The sequence below is a fragment of the Chrysemys picta genome, chromosome 6 (genome assembly GCF_011386835.1).
Source record: "Chrysemys picta bellii isolate R12L10 chromosome 6, ASM1138683v2, whole genome shotgun sequence".
Lineage (NCBI taxonomy): Eukaryota > Metazoa > Chordata > Testudines > Emydidae > Chrysemys > Chrysemys picta.
This window is the reverse complement of record NC_088796.1, coordinates 42,001,824-42,022,744: the sequence shown is the minus strand read 5'-3', so window position 1 is coordinate 42,022,744 and position 20,921 is coordinate 42,001,824. Positions and strand designations below refer to the sequence as shown.

General features: G+C 38.1%; 1 protein-coding gene across 7 annotated transcripts in view; it reads right to left on the bottom strand.

Annotated features, from left to right (window-relative positions):
• The window catches only part of MAST4 (microtubule associated serine/threonine kinase family member 4), a 422,044-nt gene that overhangs the window by 293,795 nt on the left and 107,328 nt on the right, over positions 1-20,921 (bottom strand). For all 7 annotated transcript variants that reach the window (XM_065599050.1, XM_065599051.1, XM_008170656.4 and 4 more), the window contains exon 3: positions 13,989-14,110. In XM_065599050.1, coding sequence (XP_065455122.1) covers positions 13,989-14,110 — 122 coding nt within the window. The remainder of the gene's footprint in view (positions 1-13,988; positions 14,111-20,921) is intronic.

The following is a 20,921-nucleotide window of genomic DNA, read 5'->3' as shown; positions in this document are numbered from 1 at the left end:
GATGCAGAGCTGAAGGACACTTTTCCTAGTGTATGGATAGCTTTGAGGACTCTGCTCACACTGCTGGTCACAGTCATGAGTGATGAGCGCAGCTTTTTGACGCTCAGGCTCATTAAAACATATCTTTCATTGACTACAGCTGATGAGAGACTGACATTGCTTGCTATTTTGTCGCTTAAAAATGCCATTGGCCAGTCTTTGGATCTCTCTGATGCCATGCTTGAGTTCACAAGGGCAAAGGTGAGAAAAGCAACCTTTTGAACTAAATGCCTAGGGTTAACATTCTAAGGCTGACACCTACTGTAATGCTATTTAATACTGGTCCACCGGATATTGATATACAGTTCATTTTCTTGATGTTAGTACATTTCAATTATTCTTAAGTTTCTATAAACTTAGAGGAAACAAATTTTTTTATTTGCTTATGTATGGCATGAATAAATACAGATTTACAGAGCCTAGCATGCAAATTTATCATCTTCTATGACGGAGATAAATCGTGCATGCAAATCGTGCATCCAAGTCGTGAAATGGGCTACAAATGGAATAAAAAAAAAATAAGGTATTCAAAAGTTTAACAAATGGAGAAAGGGGCCAAAGATGCTCCTCAGCCTGGGGCGCCATTTGGTCTAGAGCCGGCCCTGCATGCAACTGATTGTTCTTTCCTAAATGCAGTACTCTGCATTTGTCCTTATTGAATTTCAACCTATTTACTTCAGATCATTTCTCCCGTTTGTCCAGATCATTTTAAATTTTAATCCTATCCTTCAAAGCACTTGCAATCCCTCCCAGTTTGGTATCATCCACAATCTTTATAAGTGTGCTCTCTATGCCATTCTCTAAACCATTGATAAAGATATTGAAAAGAACCAGATCCAGAACTGATCCCCGCAGGACCCCACTTGATATGCTCTTCCAGCTTGACCATGAACCACTGATAACTACTCCCCAGGAACGGTTTTCCAACCAGTTATGCATCCACCTTATGGTAGCTCCATCTAGGTTGTATTCCCCTCATTTGTTTATGAGACAGTCATGTGAGACAGTATCAAAAGCCTTACTAAAATCAAGATATACCACGTCTACCACTCTCCCCCCACACACACACCCATCCACAAAGCTTTCTTTGACAGGGTAACAAGCCATCAGGTGTGATACAAGTTTGATACAGTGTGTTCTTGACAAATCTATGCTGACTGTTACTTATTACCTTATTATCTTTTAGGTATTTGCAAATTGACTGCTTAATTATTTGTTCCATTATCTTTCCAGATGCAAGACCAAGGAAGAGGTATTCAGATTCAAACTACAGTTGGAATCCAAGTCAAGCCCATGGTTCAGATTCAGTGGCACTGAAATCTAGCTAACTGTTCTTGGGAGATTTTGAACCAAATGGTAGAAATCTGTTAGATTAGTGGTTTAGGAGATTTCTACCTTACCTTATCCAATCTCTCAAAAAAGCTCTTTATGGACTATTTCATCTATACTTAAAGTGGAAAAGAGATCCCTACTCGCTCTAGATCCAACCCAGAACCTAAGCCATGGAAGCAAGTTCACATTCATGTACTGACCCTAAAACAAACACTAGATTTGAAGTTATCTTGATCTAGGATACTGATTTTCATTCATCTTTCATTTTAAGGTTTGCTCTCTTTTTTAATAAAAAGAAAAATGGAAGGTATTTTATTGCACGCATAATTTTTAATTTGAAATTAGTAACATAATGAAGTTAGTCTACTGAATCTCTAGGAAACATTATTAAATACTTATAATATTCTATGGTGAAAATAGATAAGTTGTATTAGCTTATGCTCTAAAACCATACTGCTTAAAAATTATTTGAATGAAAAACTTTAAAATGGACGATTTTATAGGCGTTCCTTTTGAATTGCATGTTTTACATGTACACATTTGATACTGTTCTTCACACATCTACCCAATTAGTATTTCCAATGAAATGACTTTAGTTGTTTGTAATCATGTGCTATCTAAACCATAATTTTGCCACTTTTCAAGCAACAAATGCATGACTTACATCTGGGAATAAAATTCACAAAGGGGTGTTGGTGTGTTTCAACACATGCAATTACTGGTAGTTACATTCTAATCAGCATAATTAGTTTTGAAACAGTTCTCACAATAACTGTCAACATTTATGTCAATTTAGCAGCAGTTGATGGCACATTTAACAAAGACTTGCTTATTCATTTTCAGTATTATTCTATATAAAAGAGTAAGCAGTAAAGCCTCTTCACTGGTATTGAGCATTTCTTACTTAGCTTAGCAGTAGGGATTGCTGTTTCCTTTCAGCAATCGATCCTTCGCAAACCATTGGTTCAAAGAATGACCACCCTCTAGCTTTGGTAGGTACATCCTTACAGATTAATTTGCAGTGATTACAAGAAACTGCAATAAAAAGCAGGTAAGCTGCAGTGTAGATATTAGTAGATTTAATACCCTAATGGTTTTGGAGATTTTGGCAAGTTGAACTTTACTATGTTTTTTTTTTTAAATATAATAAAGGCGGGGGAGTGGGTGAGGACTAATGCTCCTCTGCCCTCCAGTGAAATAAACCTATTCATACCATGATTCAACATTACTGCAAGCTCTCTTACTTGAAAAAGTACTAGCTACTGACAATGGCCTATTTTAGCTTGGTTTTAAGCTTCAGAAAGCTAGACAAGACATTATTCACAACTGCCCATAAGGTTTCAAAATATGTTCCTTAGAAAAAACACCAAAGTCCGCTACATCAATGTAAAAATTTTGCTGCCAGATAAGCTGACTAATCTTTTAACCTCCCTGGAAAAATAGGAGAAACAAAGTGATAACTCTTCCCAGGCCTTTATTACATTACTCATTTTATACTGTCTTGTAAACAGTCATCTTCCAAAAGCGACTCAGGGAAAGCAAAACTGTTCTGCACTTCTCACTGAAGCTATACCAGCCTTGATGCAAACACCCACATAGTAAACAGATCTTTTAAAATGCTAGCTCATGAACAAACTGAATACCCGTGGATAAATGATTTGGCAATAGTTTAAAGCATAAAAAAGTACTTAATCATCTTCTTACTTGGCTCAAATTTATAGATTTATATTTATAATAAAGCATATGCACCTTTATGCACTTTATTTCTTTTCTGAATTTCATTGGATAATCATCATATCACAGCATCATATGAACTAAAACATATTTGAGGCAATGAATGAGGGAAGTTACAGATTTTAATCTTTACCAAATGTGCATCTGTTTAGAAATGGTAGAAACCAGCACACCAAGAACATCCAGAGAGATGCTGAAATGTATAAAGGAGAGAGGCAAATTAATTGTCAAAGGTCAATTGATACTGGGAGAAAACTCTTGTAGATTCCCTTTCTGCCTCTGCCATTATCAAAAGAAAGATGCTTTCTGGAATCCATGGAAAATCAACTTATGCAAAAATAGAGGATTCCTAACTAAAATAAAAAAGTTTAATTCCTCTTGTCAAGGCTGTATCCCCACTTTGAACTTTAGGGTACAAATATGGGGGCCTGCATGAAAACTTCTAAGCTTAACTACCAGCTTAGATCTGGTCCGCTGCCACCATCCCAAAGCTAATTCCCTTCCCTGGGAAGTCTTGAGAAACCTTTCACCAATTCCCTGGTGAATACAGATCAAAACCCCTTGGATCTTACAACAAGGAGAAATTAACCATTCCCCTCCTTCCTCCCACCAACTCCTGGTGAATACAGATCCAACCCCCTTGGATCTAAAAACAAGGAAAAATCAATCAGGTTCTTAAAAAGAAGGCTTTTAATTAAAGAAAAAGGTAAAAATGATCTCTGTAAAATCAGTATGGAAATTAACCTTACAGGGTAATCAAACTTAAAGAGCTCAGAGGACTCCCCTCTAGTCTTAGGTTCAAAGTACAGCAAACAAAGATAAACACTCTAGTAAAAGGTACATTTACAAGTTGAGAAAACAAAGGAAAACTAACACGCCTTGCCTGGCTATTTACTTACAAGTTTGAAATAGGAGAGACTTGTTTAGAAAGATGTGGAGAACCTGGATTGATGTCTGGTCCCTCTCAGTCCCAAGAGGGAACGAACTCCCAAACAAAGAGCACAAACAAAAGCCTTTCCCCCCTCCAGATTTGAAAGTATCTTGTCCCCTTATTGGTCCTTTGGGTCAGATGCCAGCCAGGTTACCTGAGCTTCTTAACCATTTACAGGGAAAAGGATTTTGGAGTCTCTGGCCAGGAGGGATTTTATAGTACTGTACACAGGACAGCTGTTACACCCTTCCCTTTATAGTTATGACACCTCTTCACCAGTTTATGATGTTGAAAGGGATAAACTTCTTGAAGGATATTGCATAAGAACATCACAAAGATCCATAGTCCAAGAAAACTTTAAGGATGTGGGTCACTAAACACAACTTATTTCATGACACATAGCGGTAATATTGGTACATCAAGGGTTGGAAGAATACTGAACAACTCCAGATAAGGAGAACCTAGATCCAAGTGTATTTAAAGACTAAAATGATTTACTGAGTTAAATCTTGATTATTTTTGGACCAAGAATATGTGGTGAAAGATACAGGGCTCTCATGAAGAGACTGGGGAACTCAGACACACATTTGTACTCTGATATTCATGAAGGGGGAGGGAACTAAATCCTTGCTACTTTAAGGGGGTCAAAAGTTACAAGCAGGCTCCTATTCTTCTCAGATTTGAGCTGGACAGTGCCAACACAAGGAGTTCATAAACCAGAGTATTTAAAAGACTTGAGCTCCAAGTTAAATAAGTAGGCTTCAGTTTCTGTTTTCCTGAGAAAGACAAAGTTAAGATGGTATTTGTATTAATAATGTTAATTTACTATGAATAAGTTCAATACATTGAACTTAGCGTATTATATATCATGTAGGATAAATACTGTTGTGTATATATTTCAGGAATTAGCTTCTTAAATCAAAAGGTGACTATTTATTTGAACAGTTTGAAACAAATAGCTATTGCTTATGTAACCCCCCCGCTTTCCTCCCTGGGTTACTCGGGAGCAGGCAACACTCACCTGTGTGTCTGGGTGCCTGATGTTGTTGACATTAAAGGATATCTCAAGTATCCCAGTGGTCATGTTGGATAGGTGGGAATCCTTTCTCCACCCCTCTCCTGCACTCCCTTTACTCCTAAAGGAATTTAAAATTGGCAGCGCCGGTACACACTCAATGCCTTGGGAACCTCTAGGAATAAACCTATTCTAATAATAATCATCATCATCATCATCTATGGCATGGCTCTAACTCTAACATACCAATTATAAGTAATATACATCTAATACACTTAAATTAGAGTTAACACATCTCTACTTGACAACTTAAAGAAACAGGGTATAACAGACTACTAATTTAACTCCACAAGGGGCAGTTGAATAAAATCAATTAACAAATATAGTATTCACCAGAGGTTCTCAAACTGTGGTCCAGGGATAGTTCCCTCTAAGGTGCGTGCCTGGGCAGCCGCACACGAGAGAATGACGGGCCACCCACCTAATTAGTGAAGCCGCTCAGGCATGGCTCCACTAATTAGGTGCCTGGACCCTGGAAAAGATGCACATGTAAGGTGAGGTGGTGGCCTTGGGGGGAAAAGGGGGTAGGTGGGAGGAGGCAGTGGGGTGCGAAGAGGGGGCGGGGGGAATTTGGGACATGCAGGGCTGCGGCGGCCAGAGAAAGAGGCGACTTTCCCCACTCCCAGGGCTGCAGGGGAGGGATGGCCCTCCTTCCCAGCCCCAGCTCTGTGGCTGCTGTGGTGGGGGAGACCCCCCCCCCGTCCTTCCCAGCCCCAGCTCGCATTAGAAAGGTAAGACTACGGATATTAAAATATGAGTTGTGTGCTTTTATTTGTAGAACAAAAAAAACACATTAATTATTACGTTTTTTTAATATAGCGCTTTTATCCAAAGCACTTTACAATAGTTAGCTAACAGTACAAACAACATTTGGAAAGATCATGAAGTGGTCCGCCAAGACCCTCAGCAATTGTCAAGTGGTCCGCGAAAAAAAGTTTGAGAACAACTGGTATACGCAGTAATAAATTAAACTTATCTAAGTGGCATTTATACTGCCACCATTTACCTCACCCCAGGGTGTACACTCCCCTGGATTTCAGAGTCCTAGACACTTGCTTACATGGGTGCGCTTTAAGATCTGAAGCTGGAGACATCATTGTTGGTTCTGTGTATCATTCCAGTCAAGGCAACAAGCTGCACAACCCCAGTGAAGACTGGAGTTGGCCCCACCAAATGTTCACAGCTCTGGGTCCTGGTTCGATCACTCTGTCTCTCCTCAGATTCAGACTTCTGTGCCCCTTCCCTTGCAATTACTTTCCCAAACAAGAGTGGGGGTTACTCACAGTTCCTTCACTGCAGGCCCATCTCAGCCAGCTCTAGGCACAGCAATAGTCTCTCCCCTGGCCCAAGTGAAGCCACCAACCATCTCTGAAGCTCCCTGCTCCATCAAAGCCCCAACACACTCTCAGCAGCAGTTGTCAGCAGCTCCTGGTATGGACAGAGCTCCACACCAGCAATCTTGCTCCTCTCCCAAAATGGAGCCCACCACCTGCTCTCCCTGGAAGAGAAAAGTCTCTCCCTCCCTCTTTCCGCAAGACATCACTGGCGTTGTAGTCTCTAAGGCTAGATCGCAGCACATAGGATCTTCCCAACTGGAACACTCCCAATAAAGTCCAGAGGTCCCTCTAGTAAAAGGGGCCTCATCTTAATACATAAGAAATATGAACCACAGTTAAGAGAAACCAGCATGTTCTCAAAGTAAGCCTACGAGAAAAAAGGGACAAAAAAAGAAACAGCTGTGCGATTTATGGATGCTGCATCTTATAATTCCTCAGACCTCAGTCTCAGCTTTCCATTTTTTGCTGAAGAAGTTTAGCTTCACTTTCTAAATACTTTAATATTTCTAGGTCCAAACGCAGAACCATTCTAGACTCCCAAGTTTCCCCTCAGACTCCAAGTCCCCTCCCAAGCACCAGAGAGAGCCTTCCACTCCTGGCTGCCCTACTGCCCTCCACTCAGGAGCCAGAAGAGCAGCAACGGAGTCACCCTGAGATTCAGTACACTGCTGTCTGCTGAGCTACTGATGCTCAGCAAGTTCCATGTCCTTGCCCTCTGAAAAGGATGCCTCCTCACATCCACCTTTAACTTATGCCAGGTGTATGGCTGTATCGACACCATTTTTATTATACTGTCAAAATGTCCAACGTAGCCTGGGTAAACTGTGGTTATTTCAAGATACACCTGAGGTGATAAATTGCTTTCTCTATCCAGAGTCCGCCTAGCACAGGGGTTCTTAAACTGGGGGTCGGGACCGCTTAGGGGGTCGCGAGGCTATTACATGGGGGGTCACGAGCTGTCAGCCTCCACGCCAAATCGCACTTTGCCTCCAGCATTTATAATGGTGTTAAATATATTAAAAAGTGTTTTTAATTTATTAGGGGGGGTCGCACTCAGAGACTTGCTATGTGAGAGGGGTCACCAATACAAAAGTTTGAGAGCCACCGGCCTAGCAGCACCTTCAATCTCCTTATATTAACTGTTCTTACAGAACTCACTCACTTCTCAGAGGGCTACATCTGCCCAAGTAAATGTTTTTCATGTGCTTCTTGTAGTCAAAAGATTATAACTTCACACTGAAGCTTCATATTACTTCAGGCAAGATGACTTGCCCTTGAAAAGAGATGAAATACTTCCATACTAATTACAAAAAAAGTAATAAAATTGATTTCAAGCATAAAAGCATAAGGTTGCTAGCAGGCTACCGAAAAATGTTTTCCTTAATAAATAAAACTGCCTTGTGTCCATATATGGCCAAATTCTTTCATTGGATACACCCACAGACATTAATAGGCGTTACTAACACATGCACAAGAAGAGAACTGGGCCTTAAGAAATGGAAATATTTGTACCCCTTTGCTACAGGCTGTTCAAGATTTCTACTGCCATGTTGCCACCACCACCTTTTTTCAGGAGCCTTAGTGCAAAATCGGCATAGCCCTGATTGAGCTTTCCCTGTTGGACATTCATCAGGCTGCTGTGTTGGTATCAGTCTGCTTGTAAGCTCCTCTTGGTAGGGTCCAACCACAGTTTCTGACTCCAGCCCCTCTAACATACTTCTTGGACACAGACACTGTGTGGTACCTCTTCCAGAAGTGGGACCCTGCAGCCCAAATGCCTGAGGCCCCAAAACTAATACTGAACCTCCAAAACAGCCCAAGGGCGAAACTGTACCCTCCACCCTTGCAGGCACTCTGGTTTATAGTTTAACCCTTCAGCGACACGGGATAGTTAAAGCAAATGAACGGGGGGAGGGATAACTCAGTGGTTTGAGCATTGGCCTGCTAAACCCAGGTTGTGAGTTCAATCCTTGAGGGAGCCATTTAGGGATCTGGGGCAAAAAAATTGGTCCTGCTAGTGAAGCCAGGGGACTGGACTTGATGACCTTTCAAGGTCCCTTCCAGTTCTATGAGATAGGTATATCTCCGTATATTAAAGACTTTGCAAAAAGGGTTTCTAAAAATAATCACTCTTTAGACAGTACAAGATATGCAAAGAAAGAAAGAAAGAAAGAAATATCTTCATGTAATTCCCTGCCTCACCACTCTTGATCATTCTCTTTCCAGAGCTGGGGGAAGGCTGGGAGGCAGAATCAGGGCGCTCAGCCTCAGAAGCCCACTAGGAAGGCTCATGTCATTTTCACTTTCCATCTGCAGGAATTGCGACATTTTTCAGCAAAACTGAATTTTTCCTGTGGTATTTGTGAAAAGGGTTTTTTCCCTGGAAAATTGTTCCAATGAAAGATTCTCACCAAGCTCTATTCATAATATCTAACAGAATTCATAAGTTGTACATAGATAGATCCCTCAAACTATCTCACTGGTAATTGTGACACCTGACAAAGCTGGTTTTAGAGAAGCTCTGTGTTTGTGGCCACATTACATTAGCCTTGCATTATGGCAGCTCTCAATGCCTAGCAAATAAATACATTAGGAAACTGTAGCTAAATTTAAAATAATCCCTGCCATCAGTAGAATCTGTTTGGATCTGCCGTACATAATGCATCCTGTTTATACAGGAGAGATGATAACCAAGGTTGTAGTCAGGCACAAATTTAAAAAAATGAGGGTAGACAGAAAGGAAGACGTGTGTGGCTATAAGAAAAAGAAAGTGCAGTAAAAGCCAACTGGTGATGAAGTCAATGTTTATACAGCCTCCAAAAGAAATGTGACTGACTGAACTTCCTGTGAAGTTGTATTTCTTTAGAATACTGTTTCATAATCACTGAAACATAGCAATGTGTTAATAAAAATGATGATTTCTATCGCATGATTACATTGATTTAAGTATTGTATTAAAAGCAAAACACTGCCAACACAAGCATAAGTCAAATAGTGACATTTGCACGAGTGTCAAAAAATGCAAAAATGGAACTTCAAACAATGTTTTACTCAGATGCACAAATGTGGGTGAATTAACATTGCTTTTGGATCCTTAATTTCTGCAATTCCTGATGTTTATATATTATTTTACTGTTCAGCTTTAACACTGCATTAAAAACTCCCACTTACTTAATTCCTAGGTGTTTAAAAACAAGAACAAAGAAAAAAAAATCTGGAAGTAGCTTAAAAGCTCCTTGTCTGCACAATATTTGATTGCAGAGCTTAGAACCGCTGATAGATTCCGTGTACAAGAGCAAGCATCACTAGTTCCCAGTACATATCCTTGAACTGAATCGCATGCACTAATTAGCAGTGCACTCGTGACTGAACATTTTCCACCATGAGGAATCACTACACAGCTTTCAAATTTACTCTGCACAAACTGTATTTTTCCCTCTTTCCTGTAAGTCTGAAACTGTTAAAGAGACTTTTACTCATGAATGTGAAAACATGTGTCGGAAAGGAAACTGATTGGCAATTTTAATTATACTGGAAACTAGAAGGGTCTATTATAATACTCTAAATCAGGGGTAGGCAACCGAAGGCGGCATGCGAGCTGAGTTTCAGTGGCACTCACACCGCCCAGGACCTGGCCACCAGTCCAGGGGGCTCTGCATTTAATTTTAAACGAAGCTTCTTAAACATTTTAAAACCTTATTTACTTTACATACAACAATAGTTTAGTTATATATTATAGACTTATAGAAAGAGACCTTTTAAAAATGTTAAAATGTATTACTGGCACGCGAAACCTTAAATCAGAGTGAATAAATGAAGACTCGGCACACCACTTCTGAAAGGTTGCCGACCCCTGCTCTAAATAATACATTAGAGGGGCAACTAGAGGTGAAGGTGAACCATAAGCCATGAAATCATTATCTTCACCCACTTAAAAAGAAAAGTGGATATCTTCCCAATCACTGAAATTTAACAGCTACTGCCCAATAGCATTAACCATATGCCTCAGTTTCTAGTGACATAGAATAAGGGCTCCATGATTCTAACTTCCTATTCTTGAGTGTCAGTAGAATGAACATGTCTATTTAGCAATGTGACAGGCAGAGACAAATTTCTTTGGAATGAAGTTCAATTTTTTAATGAATAAACACTGCTAAACAAACACAATCTCTACCCACATATGGGTCTGTAAACTGGTAGCTTCCATCTTGCTCCAAACAAACTACTGACTCATAAGATATCAAAAAGTCTCTATTTCCTAAAATGGATATTAATAAAATGAGTAATTCAAAAGCGTAACACAAAGCTCCAGTTTAAGCCTTCACTCCAGACCATACTGCTCCTGGGTTCCTTCTTCAGTCTCATCTATCCCAACCTCTAGCTTCCTCTGAGACAGTTACTTCCACTTCTTATATTAAAGGTGGAGTCTAATAAGCCACACGTGCGCCAAAGAGTCAGGGGTAATTAACCTGCAGCTCTCTGAGGTTTCCAATACTTTAAAAAGGTGGGGCAGTAAGATTATCTTGCCATCCGGTTACAGGCTACTATAACCTATTGCCCTTCCCCCCCCCCCCCCCCCCCCCCCCACACACTCTGTAATAGAGCTGAGCAAATAATGGATTTTTCAGATTGGGAGCTCAACCAAAAAAAATCCAAAAAAATTAAAAATCAGGAAAGAAATCCGGTTTAAACTGACCCAAAACAAAATTTCAAAATTTTCCATCACATCAAAAAAAAAAAAAAAAAAAAACCCTAAAAAAAAAAATATTTTGAAGTTGATTACATGATTCAAGTCAACTTTAAACAAAGGTTAAGGTTTTCATTTGTTTTGAATCAATTGAAACAGTTGATTCTAAACAATTCTTTTGAGCTTTTCGTTTTGATTCAGCCATTTTGGGAGGTTTTCACACTTGTATTTTTTATTTTTAATTAGCCTAATGTAAACCTGAAATGAAACATTTCAACTCTTAAAAAAAACAAATTCAAACAAAACTATTTGTCAAATTCAACAAATAGTTTCAGGCCACAAAAATGCATTTTTTTTTAATTAAAAACAATTAGGTGAAAAAAAAATGTTGCACAGCTCTACTATGCAATACTGTAATAACTACAACAAAATCAACTGACTGCATAAAGCAGCAAACACGCCACTGACATTTCTTTATTATTTAAGTAATTCATCAATATTCATAAACCTAGCCCCACCCTATGAAATAGACCAAATGCTAAGCAGCACCATAAGATCATTGAATAGTAATCAGTAAGCTCAAATTTTATTAGTTTTCCTTTTACAGCTGTAATCAACAAAACCTTTCCTCTCCACAAAATGAAAAATCACTCTACTGGTATGCTATAAGGCTCGGTGCTGAAGAAGATCTCCGGATTTAAGAAGAGGCTTTAGGGAGGCTGTTGCCTCATTTCTTTCATCTTTCGCAGTGGCTCCCAAAGAGAGTCCTCACTGCGAGGGGTGATCCAGCAATGAGAGAAATTGCAATGACTCTTCCGTCTTTCTCCCTCATTCCAATCCCCTCCCTCCTTCCTTCCAATAAGAAGTACTAGTTACTGGATCTGAGAAATATGGGCATTAAAATAATATCCAATAAGGCAGTAAGAATTTGTCTACTTCCCATTCTGAGGTTTGATTGAAAAGCAACAAAACAGAAAAATAATTGTAAAACAATGGGGGAGGGGAGGGAAATATCAAAAGCCCAGCCCTGCACCCATCTCACCTATGGTGCTTGAGGAGAATATTCTAGTATTTACTCTTTTAGAAGACACTACTGTAGATATCCCTACAGAGATCGGGGTTCAACTGTGCTAGATGTTGTGCAAGCACATTAGAGAGAGTTTGTACATATGGTATCCATTTTGCCTTCCTTTTCTATCATTATCCCTGTTAATGTCCTAATCTGAATCAGGTAGGTCACGTAAAGTAATAGCTACAGGGTTTTTTGTTTAACATTTTCCAACCTATCTCTATGTTGCTCCTATGCAAATTTCCAGACTTTGAATTAACTCTATTTTAGTACAGCGACTGGTGAAAAAAAAGTTGGCATTTGCCAACAGTCAGCACTGTTAATTTGTGTTTCAGTCATTTCTTGTTCTAAGCATAGGAGGAAATTGTAGTTTTGCAAATACCAACATTGTGGTAGTTACTGACAGATGCTAACTTTTCAATGCAGACTACTTTAAGCTCTGTGGTATCTTGATTACTGCGTGCCATCTTTAACAACATTTTGCTTTTGAGATTTAGAGTTCTGGGAAGGCAGCACTGGCTGGTAGTTAGAGAACAGCAGGAACTCAAGAAAACTTTGTTCTAGGCTCAGCTTTGCCAATGACTTTCTGGATGGCTTTAGGAAAGAATATATGTGTGCCTCAGTTTCCCTCTCTGTAATCTGAAGGTAATATTTCCCTACTTCATAAGGGTGTGGTGAGGTTTAATTTACTCCCATCAGTAAAGCAAGGAATAACAAGGCACCGGGGAAGAACATCTTTGTACTTATCTTTTATTGCCACTATTAGCATCAGTATTGTTATGCTTGAGAGAGAGCTTTAGAAGCTCAGAAATTTAATTTCTGATGTGTATTTTCTCTTGTTGTTTCTCTGCACAAGGATAAATTTTTAGTGGCAAATACAGGTGGACTGCTAAAATTATATTGGTTGTTAAATTAACAGAGCATAAGAACCGCCAGATAAGAAAGTCCCTAGATGCTTTTCTACTGTTTTGAATCAACTTGAGCTCTCTTTTTTCAAAAACTATATACTTCTCATGAAATTAGCTCTAAAAAAGGATAAATACCATTGGCATTTTTGATGGAACTTGGTTTATAATTAAGTGTTTGGAAATCATATCTTATGCATGGGACATATGTGACTTTCTTTTCTTTTTCTCTTTTTGGAACACTTCACAAAATGCACTATACACCAGCACAAAGCAGCATATTGCACACTGAAACCCAATGCAAGCAAGTTAAGATGAATCAGTCAGGAAAATCCAGACTTAACCTTGACTGCTCCAGACCCTCCATACAGCCTGGCCAGCTATCCCTCCCCCTACCTTTACTTAAAAGCACGATCAATGAATTGCACGTTCAGTTCATACTTCATACACTGCAGAAGCTTGTTCCTGAGTGCAGAATCCTGTGGAAAGCATGAACTATTAAACTGATAGCACAGGTGCCCACCAGAAAGGCTAGGCCATTCTAGTGCCTTCTTTGAAGATTGACCATTTCAACACAAATAGTTATACTGATGCAACATTTCAGCTGAGACTGTGTGAGAAAACAAGGCCATTCAAAGTTACAGCTTCCATCACAAATGTAATTCAGCCACCCTGCACATATTAAGTAGCATTACGTATAGTAACACACAATTACTATTGTACACTAATTCAGAGTTATGTGAAAGGCCTGAGTAATTGGGGGGTTTTGGAGACAACAAACTGTGGCTTATTGACTTTTGTGCACATAAAATCTCAACCATAATATTGCATAGGTCTTTTGCATGCAAAATTGTCTTCTATTTTGAAAATGTAACTCACCAGACTAGCAGTAAGTGAAGGAGCCGATTGCCCAAGAGCTTGGCTACGCATACGAACAAGATTGGAGGTTTCTGCAGGTTGCCATGACTGCTGCGCAATGGTATTGGGAAGCAGGTACCTGCCTGACAATGTAAAGAAAGATCATGTTAAGCACGAGATGCGACAGAAGAGGAAACAAAATTCACATGGTTTACTATAAAGGGTAAACTCTTATCTAGAATTTTGCTTTCTCAGATAGGCATTCTAAATGTTAGGTTCTTTCGTTATAACCCCGGTGAGGCAGGATTCCATCTAAGTGGCGATCTTTTACCACTTATTCATTAGTCATCTGGGAAGTTCACCCTTTAGCAGGTAAGTCTTCCTTACTGCATATTCCCTGCACTAAATGTTCTGATAACTGTACCTGCCTCTGAAACACTACAAATTCAGTAGCTGATACAAGCATCCAGAATAGTGGGAATGAGCAAACAAAACAAACCAAAAACACCAAACAATCATCAATACTTCACTTGCTGTAATCTCTATTGAACTGCTCAAACATCCCAGGGCCATCTTTGCCCCTTGAAGAAGCTACAACAGAAGATGGAGAAAAGTCTACTGCATAAAGTCTATTGCCTTTGATGTTTTTTTTCAATTAATAGAGCTTTGACTGATCGATAGAGAACAGACCAGGATAACTCAACATCTTGGGTGGAGTAGTCGCACTGCAAGTACAAACACTTCATTTTTTTCTTTAGAGTTTCCTGCATGATTAACCTCCCAAATTATTAAAAATAATGTTTGAAAGCCTGTGGTGTAGCTAATGAAACAGTCAACATGATTAAATCCACTGATACAAGTATAGACGTGATGCTGAAGTGAAAAATTTTCCTTTTTTTCCAACCAAGAGCCTTGAGGGTAGAGCAGATTTCACAACCTACTGAAAATAAGGCAAGTGTTCTAATTGTATAAAACCCAAGTAAAATCCTTAAAAGCAGTTATGACTGTATTAGAGCATGCAAAGTTTTGAGCTTACACAAACACATTCGCCCAAGCAAAGCACATTTAACCTATGCAAAAAGGCACTAACCAATATCACAACTCATATATTGTCCACTTCTGGTACAGTTTTAACTATTGTATGCGAAGGTATACTACATGTGTTACGCTACCTGAGGGCACAGAAACGCCAAGATTTTTTAGATGAAATCCCCCCAAAAACTGGGATCAGTGCTCTGGAATCTAAGCTCTCACTGGAAATGAGTTTGTTTTCAGTCTCTTTTGCAAAGATGACTCCTAATATATGATGACACATTCTTGCCTTTTTGATCTGCTGTCGAACATTGAGAACTTCCTCCATTTATCAGAATGGAGTGTGAACATTGAGGCCTCATGATATCTGGAACAAACAGCCTCTGGAGAACATATCCAGACACATCAAGATAATGGTCTTAGAACATTTTGGGGATTTTGTTGAATAAAATAAGCATAATAATTAAAATCTGCAATTTTGTTGCATGTTAATAGGCAAGAGAGAAATTACTTACTACTAGGCTGGTCAAGTTTTTTTTTGACAGAAAAACATTGATTCATCTAAATCAAAACATTCCACGGGACGTAATTTCATTTTAAAAAGTTTAAATGAAGCGTTGTCACCCTGCCAGAATGGAAAAATTAAATTTTTTGTTTCAAACCTACATTTTGATTTTGCTTATAATAAAATTATATTTTTATATTATACCAGTTACCAAACTAATTATAATAACCAGTTAAAATACCAATTACGACAGTAATTGCCTAATACCAGATACCAATTACCAATGGCTAATTACCAATTAACATTTAAAATACCAATTACAATACTAATCAGCGATTAACTAAATTTTTATAGTCTATTATATTTTAATATATTTAAATAAGTCAAAATAAAAAAAACATTTTGGTTTTTTTGAAACAAGAAATTTTGACCAACTTGAAAAAAATAGAAATTGCATTTTGCAGAAAATTGACTTTCCATTCAGATTCATAACAAAAAGTTTTAAAATGCCAGAAATTATCCATAGAATAGAAATTCCGAGTTTCAACCAACTCTGCTTATTGGGATCAGAAAGCCAATATGGTAAGTATAGCAAAAACATGGAAGAAACAATCCCTGCCCAGAGGAATGTGTCTCTTTCTCACAGCTCTGAAGATGTCTCCTTCCTCAGCTAGCTTCCCAGATTCTTGCACATGAATTTCAATCTTCTCTTCATTTTCAAAGCACTCCACACCTGCTTACATCCTGGTCCCTGGTCTCCTCCTAGACTCTGTCCTACTAAAGCTTCACTCACAATTGCTCCCTTTCTTTTCTTTTTGCATTCTTCCATGCTGCCAATATGCTTGGGAAAGCCGCCCAACATACATGAATCTAGACTCCTGCATGGATCTTTATAATCCACTTATTCCATGTAGTATTTCAGTTAGAACTGCACCACTGTTTGCCTATATGTGATAGCTGTCTATTTTGTTTTTTACTGCACTCATTCTGCTTTTCAATTGAAAGCTCAAATGGATTGTGTTCCCCTTTTGGGGCAGGAGGAAGAGTGTTGTGGCAAACCAACACTAACTACACCTCTTGCTTATTGTATCCTTATCATCTAGTTATAGACCTGGATATGACATAAAACAGTACCAGTGTCCTAGCATGACAACCTTCATCCAGTAATGGACTGAGGTCATGTGTTCTTGGTAATTATATTAGGTCTTTCAGCACCTATATATACAGTTGATCATGGTGAGGCTGATGCATCTACCAGTGTGGAAGGGATCACTTCACAGGTTCTCCATTCATTCCTTTCATGGATGACATTGCGGATTGGTATGAGCTCATCCTTTGCGAAGTCTCTTGAGTACATGCTATGCAGGCTTTCATCCTGCATCTCAGCCTCCCTTAAAAAAAGGGGCAGCTAGCATAATACTACCAGGATGTGAGGTTTCTAGGGGAGACTGAGGAATGCTTTGATTTGTAGCCCCATCAGAACATTGTTTAGTCTCTATGTCACATCTACTCAGACCTGCATCCAAGGATATCCTTGCTAGTCCACCACACAGTCAAGATAGATTTACTCGATGAAAATTAGCTGTTAGATAATTCCAAACATGATGGAGATGTGGTTGGCTATGGGAACCCATCTCCAGGAATTACAAGAGTTTATGCCTTCTTTCTTTTGACCTGTCCTTTAATATAGATCCTGCCTCAGTTATCTATGGGAACATTTTTAAAAGTTTGGAAATTATTTTCTTTTCTGGTTTCTTTTGGTTGTGTCCAATCAGTTTATACTCAAGAGAAAGTCTGAAAAACTATAATGTGTTGTGCTTCCACAATGATCACTCATGTGGGAAGATGTTTCTTTTTTTTTTTATTATTGAAAAACTTTTGCAATTTGTAAACCATGCTTTTTTCCTCCTTTTCCAATCTCAAGAATTACATTTTCATATTCAAACTTATAATGCATTATATATTACATTTCAATCATGTCATAACGTATTTGAAAAACATTAATAAGAGCTTAATGTAATATCAATTAATCCTTTATAAACAGTTATATATTTTTAGTTGTCATTTAAAGTCATAGGTCTAAAATTTTAACAGGTTTTATACAGAAGGTATCCATACAACATAGGAGGGAAAAAGTAAATGATGACACCTTAAATGAGTTTTGCTTGTAATGGTGGGGAAAAGACTATTTAAAACAGAAGGTAGATTACAGTGCTGAAAAAATTGTTAGGAAATTAATCAAATAATGGTTTTATTTGGTTTGAATGGGACATCTAATTTTGGAGTAAGTGACTGATTGGAGAGACTAGGGAGAAAAGAAAAGGGTAAAATGCACTATTAAAAGAGTTACAACTATTTTTCCCCCACTCTTGCCTCAAAAATAGGTGCACATATTTTGTTAAAACTTTAAACTTTCAGGTTGAGACATGGACATAGTCACCACAAAGAGAACTTTTGGAGCTACTGAAAATTGGAATATAATAAATATGTTTCCTTATAATAGTCGTGAAGAAGTAACACATCCTTCAGACTAGTCATCCTTTGTCTTTTTCTAACAGGAAATGATTGAAGTCTTTCACAGAGTGTTATTTTGATCCAATAATTAGATATTTAAGAACATGCAATTGAGGATGAACACAAGTAAAAAACCTAGATCCTTAGGCCCAAATCAGTCTGGGAAAAAGTAAAACCTTCTTTCAAGACTCTTTGTACTTTTTTTTTTTGGGGTGCAGTATAGGAAAGGAGGGGATGAATCTCTTCTATTTTACAATCCTACCATCAGGTTAGGCCTCTAGGCATCATATTTTATTGCCTCACATTTATTATTTTTTTCAGAGCCAGCTGTAGGAAATTATGTGGAGACTATAAATGTTAGGGTCTGTTTTCTCATCAGTGCATGGGGAATTAATGCATATAATTCCCATTAGTATTAATAAGAGAATAAAAGGATTATGGATGGATTTAAAACCATCATTATGAAACTCTTCACCATTTTGCCTTAGTTCATTGTGGTTACATCAACAAACTTTATTTAAATCCAATTTGGGATGACTACCAGAAGGCATAAAAAATATGTTGTTTTATGTATGCATCATTTGCTCCTTGCAACTTAAGAAAATTAGCATCTGTTAACTGTATTATTCAGCTACCCATGGTTAAAGTTAATAGACAATGCCAGTTTCCCAGCCTGATGGAAGAGAGGTGAACATTTTTCACCAATCTGTCCGCTAAGCCTAATATTATTCAATCAAGCCTAGAATTACAACTGATTCAATTATCATTTATTCTATTAACACAAGAAACATTTGTAAGAAACCCAATTAACAAAGTCCAGTTTAAAAAAAAAAAAAAACATACACACACAACCCGCACATTACAGCAGTACTAGGTATGAGCATATTCCCCCTTTACCATTTAACCAACCTATGGTAGTTAAAATCTTTCTGGTAGTTCTAAAAATGATTGCTTGTATTTTATTTTATTATCAGCCTCGTTTAATTATTTGCTCTTTGGATGTCTGATTTTTTTTCTCTTGTACAATTACATATGTTGAGGAAATAAATGTAGAGAATCAACACCACAATACATGAGTTACAGTCAGTGACAAAATACAAGTAAACAAAAAACCTGTTAGAACAAACCTTGGACAAACACTCGATGTTTCTTGCTCAAGAGACCTTGGTTTAAATGGAAGCTCCAGTCTACCTCACTGAACAGCAGTGACCAACGGAAGTAATGTATGGGCAGGACATTCAGAACATGGAGGGCCTTTCCACTTTAATTTCTTTATTTCCCTTTACTCAGGGACAGGCATCAAAGTCCCGGGAGCTCAAAACAAGAGTGCTTCAGCATTGATTTTTGAGGTATCTAAGAGATGCTAGCCCTTTATGACAGGGAGAATCCCTCAGCAGTTCTTCAAACCAATGGTAATATGAGGTTTGTGCAATCCTGGGATGAGCTGCCATACATCCACTTCATTGGTTCTTTTAGTACAGTTTATAAACAAAGGAAAGGGGAAAGGAAAAAAAAACTATTCTGGTCATCCCCTTATACCCAGTTCCAGCTACCAACTGCTGATCGGTCAAATGGGAACTAAGGCCCAATTTTAAAGGTATTTCGGCATCACTGTGCTCAGTGTTGCAATGCATAACTGATTTAGGAGCATACATCTAATTTTCAAAAGGTATTTAGGCAAATAGGAATCTAAATCCCATCAACTGTCAACTGCATTTAAATTCCTAAGTGCCCAAATCCCTTTTGAAAATGAGATGCAATCTCCTAAATCAGTCAGGTATTGAAACGATGGGCACAGTGATGCCTAAATACCTTTATAAATCTGGGCCTAAAGCAATTTTATAATATTTATCGATCTTTACATGGTATAAGCAGAGCAGCTTAAAAAAAAATCTTTGAAATATGTTACAACTAAGTTGTAAATAGAGAATACATGAGATTTTGTGGAATAAAGGTTTTAGTTACATGACTTTAAATACAAGGAAGCTATGGAGTTTGTCCCAAATAAATTCTTTTATAGCCTTTCAACCCATTCTGTATATGCTATGTTTTAAATAATAGCCTATATGTAAAACAATTCTCCCTTCCTCCCTCATTAGAACCCTGAGACCAAATGCCCAATATATTGAGGGAAAGAAAAATTATAACTATTACGGTTTCTAAAACTTTTAAGTATTATCTAAAATAGCTAAATTATCTAAAATAGTTTTGTATTCACAATGTCCCACATATAAGGTCTGATACTGTATTTCACAACATAACGGGACTAAACACAAGTGCTATGTTTCCATTGGTAAATTTGGAATCACTCCTTTCCAGTGTTATAAAGCTCTAGTTTCTAGATAAGATTTAGGTCTGATAGCTTGTTATTGATTCGGGACTGACAGTCACTATAAGGTGCAACAATTTTGACAGGAAACCCAGTATTCAGAGGAAGAGATTTTGTGGCACGTTATTTTATTTGTTTATTTAAATGGGCTTTCTTTGAATCTGATGAAAGATTTTGAATGTAGCAGAAGCCCACCCAATGGCGGCAGATTAGAATTTAAAAATATCACCTCTACATACACAGAAAATTCCCCACAAGCTGTTGTCTGTATCTTTGCCTTCACTTTTTAAGATGGGCTGAAGCAGTGGTGTTGAGATGTAAATCAAGTTCAGGCTTTAAGACCAGATTCAGTAGCACCTAAAATCTTGCAAGTTGTTTGTAACAGAAGCATCATACAAAGATTGTTTAGAAGGATTTCCACCACCTTGGCCAAACTGAATCTGGAAATAGGACACTTCAAGTTTTGGATCAGACCAAGACAAAAACAGTGAATCTGTATCTGTGAATTTGTATCCAAATAATCCATGTCCCTCTCAACTGAAAGGGGTTCACAGTCAAGGCTCCAGTATTAGCA